This window comes from Prunus persica, chromosome G4, assembly GCF_000346465.2.
Source record: "Prunus persica cultivar Lovell chromosome G4, Prunus_persica_NCBIv2, whole genome shotgun sequence".
Taxonomy (NCBI): Eukaryota; Viridiplantae; Streptophyta; class Magnoliopsida; order Rosales; family Rosaceae; genus Prunus; species Prunus persica.
In genome coordinates this window covers 13,353,322-13,359,995 of record NC_034012.1, presented here as the reverse complement: position 1 = coordinate 13,359,995, position 6,674 = coordinate 13,353,322, and the positions used below count along the sequence as shown (strand labels likewise).

The following is a 6,674-nucleotide window of genomic DNA, read 5'->3' as shown; positions in this document are numbered from 1 at the left end:
TTGAATCTGTGGTTGAGGCGCTACCGCCAACAGCCCTCCATGCCTATATATAAGGGCCCGAAGTCTCTCTGGTTTTTCCCATCCTCATCTCCAAAGCTGCTTGTCTTTTCGGGTAAGGTTCCCCAACAACGCCTTACCCTTTTCAACTTTCATTCTTCTGGTACGATCAATTATTTCCTGCTTTCTGCTACATATATATGATGACTTCTTTCGGCTGTGTTTGATCTCCTCCTTTTATGTGATGTCTTTGTGAATATTATTGATGCTTCTGTCTACAAGATGTTTGATTGCTTACACCAATTCATGTGGACTTGGATACAAATTCAATACATGCATCATGTTGCATGTTTCCAATCATTTTTATTATGTGTGTCTTTTAAGATTTAAACAAAACCCACGTACAATTTTTCTCTTTGATAAAAGTTCTTACATACATACATGTAGCTGCAACGCGTCATTCTGAGAAACAGATCGAGCTCAGAGTCTGTCACGTGATCCGTTATTATGAGACAGATAGATGTTGTATACACCTTTATAATCAAATTCAAGAATTTCTTGAGTTTGTGATGTTAGATGATTCTCAATTAGTTGGAATGGAGGGAATCATTGTTGATTGATTACATGATCGTTGATATTGAAAGGAGGACTAACAATTTGTTCTCTTCGGTGTGTTTTTTCAGCTCAATTTGTTTAGATTTTCAATCCAAACAAAAGTACATATATGGTTGAACTAGACGTCCAGATCCCAACTGCTTTTGACCCGTTCGCCGAAGCCAAAGACGCGGATGCCCCCGGAGCCAAGGAGTATGTGCATATCCGGGTGCAGCAGAGAAATGGAAAGAAGTGCCTGACAACAGTTCAAGGGCTGAAGAAAGACTTCAGCTACGAGAAGATCCTTAAGGATCTGAAAAAAGAGTTCTGCTGCAACGGCAATGTTGTCCAGGACAAAGAGCTTGGCAAGATAATTCAGCTCCAAGGTGATCAACGCAAGAACGTGCTTCAGTTTCTTGTTCAGGCCAAGATTGTGAAGAAGGAGCAGATAAAGATGCATGGTTTTTGAAGACTTGGAGTTTGGAAATTGGAGGGAAGGGGCTTAAAATTTGATTAGTTTTGCTACCCTTGTTTTATGTGCTAGCTCTCCTAATAGTCCCTGCACTGGCTCCGGAAAATCTGTAATAACAGAAGAAGTGTCTATATACATGTGGAATTTATAGACTTCTCTCCTTGTTGGAGTAATTCTGTGCTTAGTCTTTTTTTGCTTTCTCTTTTATTGTTGATGGTGATTTCTGTTGAATGTTATGGGACTTCATTTTTCATCTGCCCAGTTGGTATTGGTCATCGATCAAATGTATGTTTGTGTTTGGAGAACTTGGGTTGAGGAACAATGTAGTAGTTCACTAGAATTCGATGTGACAAATTCTTCCCAATCAAGGCTTATCCAAAAGTAGTAGGATCATCTATTCATTTTTACAAACTAGGATCATCTATTCATTTTTACAAACTAGCTATTCGTTTTATAGTATTTCTCTTCTCGATGTTGAAAAATGTCCTAAGTTTGAATCCGTCTCACAGTTTTCTCAAGAGAGTGAAAAACGAAACCTTCATTTGTAACCAAGTGTTAAAAGATATGTGAAAAGATGCACGTATCAGTTAGGCACCGACCCATCCATGCAAGCTAAAACTAAATAGCTTTCTCTTCGTTGATTCCTCGAAATATCAACATACTAAAATAAAGTCAACAAAACAAAGATGAATACAAAATAAATAAAGATGGTGGCTCTATGCGCTTGTAACTCGAAACCAATTCAAGTAAAGGCTTCATTGGTAACTATCAAGGACTGCTGGAAAGCAATTGGAAGCTATTACCCACTCATATGGTTCAAAGTCCCCCTGAATTTACACATATTTCTAAGAGTGGAACTTATGGTTTGCAGCAGTCAGAGAATGTAATCATAAACTCTAGAATAGCTTGGCCTGCGGTTGCGTTCCACTTCTCATCATCGTGGAGAACTCCTCGTAGTTGATCCTACCATCCTGTAAGCCCAACATAATTGAATACTAATGTGCATGATAACGGAGAAAATGAATGATTTGTAAGGAGGTCAACTTACATTGTCTGTATCAACTTCAGATATTATTTCCCTAATTGTCTGGTCGTCACCCATTCCGTACTCTTTCATTGCTGATTCTAGCTCGTCTCTTGTGATAAAACTTTAATAAAGAACAAAGCATTAGCTAGTTAATAATCATTAATGGTTACCCAAATGCCTCATAAGCCTAATCCCATCCAGTTTCTTGGTGCTCGCTCATTCTGCTAGAACCCTGGTCTATATTTGTGAAACTAAGATCCAAATCAACTTGCCTCTCTAGACAAAATATCTTAATGTGCCTCTGTGCACCAAACTAATTCCAGATGCATGTTTCTCTTATACTCAACAATAAAGTTAAAATCCCAAGACATATCAATTGGTAATCATGTATAAAAAATGATTGTCCAAGAATGTGCGGCCAATTCTTACAGATTAAGAAGAAAAAACTTACCCACTATTATCCTTGTCAAAATATTGAAAGGCTTTGAAAAGATGCTCGTCCCTTTCTAGTCTGTGTCTATGCATTGTAGCAGTGATGAATTCAATGTAGTCAATTGCTCCACTCCCATCTACATCCGCCTGAAATGCAAAAAAGCGGAATGAGTTGGGTAGGATGCAAAAAGGTAGCAAAAAGTTGGGGTATTTTGAAGAAGTCAATAACTTACAGCTTCCATTAGCTGCTTGACTTCAGCCTCTGTAAGCTTAGAGCCAAGTCGAGCCAATCCTGACTTCAGTTCCTCGTAAGTGATGGTTCCACTGTTGTCAGTGTCCATGTTTGTAAACATTGCCTTCAGCCCATGGATTTCTTCTTCAGAAAGATTTTCGGCAATAACCTATATTCATATTCATAAATTGTATACTGTATTAGAAGGGAAGCACAACCAGATCCAATGTATGTACTTCTGTAGCGACTCATGCCCTTATATAATGCTTCGCAGATTAAAAAAATGAAAGTACTCCATGTGAGAGACCTCTGGATAAATATACCTTCAATGCAAGTTTTTTCAATTTGTTCATTGCTCTGAACTGCTTCATCCTAGAAAGCACTGCACTGTCTATGGGTTTGTCTGACGCTTCTCCACCTTCTTTGATCCATGGATGCTCTAAGTTGGCCATCCAAATTCAAAAGTTTCAGTTAGATGAGAAATCTACCACACATAATCCAAGTAAAGTATTAAAGAAAAGGAAAAGGATTTTGCAAGAACGACAATCTACCATGAATAGTAGTTACAGGAATAAAGGAACTGTACTTTTGAAAAGATGACTCTGCTATCAATATGAGCCTATTATTAGAAATGAGTCCTGGTCATTACCATACTCAATACAGCTTTTTACTTATTGAAAATCCAGATTTTTTGTTGACCGGAAGAAAAATAAAGTGAATTTATCTTTTCACAAAGAAATGTCAAAGATACGTATTAAATTTTATATTAAATTTGAAATACGGTGTAATTTTTTAAGCAAGGCACTAATATGTGTCATATGTGAAATGTGTGCATATGTTGTCATAATCTTGCTTTCTAGGGTAACTACATTGTCTTCTTCCAAAACCAAAAACAAAAGACTGCAACACTCGTAGCTTCTCTTGGATAATTTGTGGATACAGCACCTAACTAGTTCCATATTTTGATTATGAAACCTCACTTAAAGAAGGAACTTATCTTTGATTACCTTGTAATCACGCACAAGTGAAGGGATAAGTAAAAATAAAATGCAATTGTTTAAAGCCACACTAAGAGATTCAAAACCATTGTGGAAAAAAAAAAAAAAAAAAAAAAAAAAAAAAAAAAAAAAAACTTTACTTGGGCACAATTGTGGCTTAAGAGATTTGTACCTAAAACCTGAGCTGAAGTAATTCGTTTTTTAGGGTCCTGTGTAAGCATCTTCCGGACTAGGTCCTTGGCACTGCTTGATATAGATGGCCACGGTGAACTTGCAAAGTCAATCTCTCCCTCCAATATGGCATCAAATATCCCCTTCTCCGTTTCTGTATCAGTCATTAAAAGCTATTGATCAAACCAACATGAAAGATACAGAACCCGTAAGTAGTACAAAATCTTACAATGTTAAACAAAACAAGTATAGAAGTGTTCTTTTACCAGCCCAAAATGGAGGCACTCCACTCAGTAAAATATACAATATAACTCCAGCGCTCCAAATATCTATTTCCTTGCCATATCTGCGTCGCAGTACTTCAGGAGCAACATAGTATGCACTCCCAACTATATCACGATACACCTTCCCTGACAAGAGATTGCCACGGAAAGATATATGAATAGCTATGCTACAAGTGGATGCATATGAAACGGAATAAAGATAAATGTTCACTAAAAGGCTAATAGTTGTCAAGCATACTACATATATCTGCAGTCATGACAAAGAAAATACAGAATCCACACCTTGCTAGTTTTAAAAGACAAAAGAAATGATACCAAAATGACTATAGGAGTTGAGTTTCTCATTAAGAAAACAATCTAGATCTTAAGAGTATCACAATATGTTTCCATGATGCCATCTTAAGGGATAACTATGAATTCCATGAGACTACAGAATATTGTAGGAAGGTGTGCAAATCAGATTATAAAATTTGGCTAGTTCCAAAAGTACTCGGTTCAACAAAACTGTTAAAATATAAATTCTAATGACAGTGTTAAACAAATTAATGTTAACTTAAATGTGGGAAAACTACAGGTCCGGACTCCATACAGAAACATAATGTGGCTCAGATTATTGTTCAAAGATCAAGCTACAGAATTACGATTGCAGACGTGTCCTTAATTGAAGACTCATCTCTTTCCCCCTTCTCCATTTACTTCTTATGTTCCATGACACTTTTTTTGAACTCTCATCTCACTTCCAAGAAAAGAATGGAAGCCAATATGGAAATATGGCAGTAGAAACATGTTTGGTGCAGTGTGTATCATGTTTTAAACCTGGCACAATAATATAAATTCAAAGCAGTGATTTCTAAATTGATGAAATTCATTCCAGTCTGCCTTCCTGAAAAAAAGCTCTGTTTTATCTGCCATTGTTAAAGCTAATAAACTCAATATTTAGAAGAAAGTTTTGATAAAGTGCCTATCTACCATCTCAATTGCCAGCTAAACATGCCCTGGTTACCATCATTACTTTTTAAAACAACATGGTCTAATCTTCTGCCAGATATACTTAATATCCTATGAAATCCAACTATGTTCTGAATTGGCTTTGGGCACCAGTTTAGTATTAAATTATTAGAAACATCATTTAGAATGCAACTGAATTCTAGATGAAAAAAAAAATGTTTAGATCGAAGACTATTCTGCATTATTCACCCAAAAACTATCATTGCTGTGATATAAATCAATATTGAGTGCCTTCCACTTAAATGTCCTTGTGAAAAGTAGTAAACTTTCAAGCAAGTAAAGTAACTATCCAATGATCTTTATAAAAAAAAAAAAAAAAAAAAAAACAGAGCCACAAATGACCAAAAGAAAGAAAGTAGCCAAATTTACCTTCTTCAATGAAAACTGATAACCCAAAATCTGTAGCCTTCAGAAGTGCATTCTCATCCTTGCTAGACAGCAAGAAATTCTCCGGCTTGAGGTCCCTATGCATCACCCCCATAAAATGACAGATGTTTACAACATTAACAATTGCCCTGCATATTGAAGAAGCTGCTCTTTCACTATAATGACCTTTGGCAATGATTCTATCAAAGAGTTCACCACCTGCACACAGCTCCATACAAACATGCACAGATTGCTTGTCCTCATAGCAACCCTTGAATTCCACAATGTTGGGCTGCCCACTCAAATGCTGCATAATCTGAATCTCTCTCTTAATATCCTCCTTGTCATTCTTGGTGACAAGCTTCCTCTTTGAGATTGACTTGCAAGCATATTTATTGCCAGTTGAATTCTCAGTGCATAGGTAAGTCACACCAAATTGACCTCTACCCAATTCTTTACCAATAGTGTAGTGCTGCTTAACATCCTCAAATGGTTTGCCAAGAATTGTGTCTGGCCTGTAAACTGGTTTGGGGCTCTTGACTGGAACAGATGGCTTCCATGCTGGTTGGGGTTCTTGCTGGGCTGCTGCCGACCCACGTTTTTCAGGTAACTGGTGGCGGGCTTGCTGAGCAGAGGCTTTGGGTTGGTGAGCAACAGGTTCATGAGGTTTCTGGTAGTGTGCCCCAGCCCCCCCTCCTGATCTGTAACCGTTATATTGTGGCTCTGAATCTTTGCTTTTGCTTAGACACTTACCCATTTGTTGTTATTGCTCAAATACAACTATGCTGAAATTGCAGGAATAAGAGCAAACGGGTTTGGATCAGAAACTCAGAAGTAGAACATAAGTTGAATATTCCTAGGAATGGAAAAGACCCAAATGCAAATGGGAACTTATGAAGATTATGCTGAAATATAATAAATTTCAGAAGATGAGAAAGCAAAAGAATTTTGGATCAGAAATTATATAACAGCTGAACTAGAAGTTGCTAATTTAAGGAAAAGGTCGAGAGAGAGAGAGAGCCCAGATGAGGATTTGGAGAAATTTATTGCAGAGCATGTGATAAAGAAGGGAATTTGGGATTTCAGTTTGGAC

General features: G+C 37.1%; 2 protein-coding genes across 3 annotated transcripts; one reads left to right on the top strand and one right to left on the bottom strand.

Moving 5' to 3' along the window:
* On the top strand, positions 1–1,338 carry LOC18780630 (protein translation factor SUI1 homolog). Of its 2 annotated transcripts, none has more exons than XM_007212189.2 (2): positions 1–112; positions 681–1,335. In XM_007212189.2, exon 2 carries the CDS (start codon positions 722–724, stop codon positions 1,058–1,060), a length of 339 nt encoding a protein of 112 aa, XP_007212251.1. In that variant the 5' UTR covers positions 1–112; positions 681–721; the 3' UTR covers positions 1,061–1,335. The 2 variants fall into 2 exon arrangements, with proteins under 2 accessions (XP_007212251.1, XP_007212250.1); XM_007212188.2 differs by having other exon boundaries at positions 7–160; positions 681–1,338.
* On the bottom strand, positions 1,677–6,674 carry LOC18781064 (calcium-dependent protein kinase 2). The gene is made up of 8 exons (XM_007213832.2): positions 5,585–6,674; positions 4,190–4,333; positions 3,925–4,077; positions 3,078–3,193; positions 2,756–2,923; positions 2,542–2,669; positions 2,112–2,211; positions 1,677–2,034 (listed from the first exon to the last, which is right to left on the bottom strand). The coding sequence occupies exons 1-8, from the start codon at positions 6,336–6,338 to the stop codon at positions 1,960–1,962; spliced, it is 1,638 nt and encodes a 545-aa protein (XP_007213894.1). The 5' UTR covers positions 6,339–6,674; the 3' UTR covers positions 1,677–1,959.

Bases quoted from the DNA above. Each gene is read 5' to 3' on its own strand.
- LOC18780630 (XM_007212188.2), top strand. From the start codon at position 722: ATGGTTGAACTAGACGTCCAGATCCCAACTGCTTTTGACCCGTTCGCC.
- LOC18781064 (XM_007213832.2), bottom strand. From the start codon at position 6,338: ATGGGTAAGTGTCTAAGCAAAAGCAAAGATTCAGAGCCACAATATAAC. The intron at 2,924-3,077 runs GTATATTTATCC...ATATGAATATAG, and splicing joins TGAAAAAACTTGCATTGAAG to GTTATTGCCGAAAATCTTTC. The intron at 2,670-2,755 runs GTAAGTTATTGA...TTTGCATTTCAG, and splicing joins TCAAGCAGCTAATGGAAGCT to GCGGATGTAGATGGGAGTGG.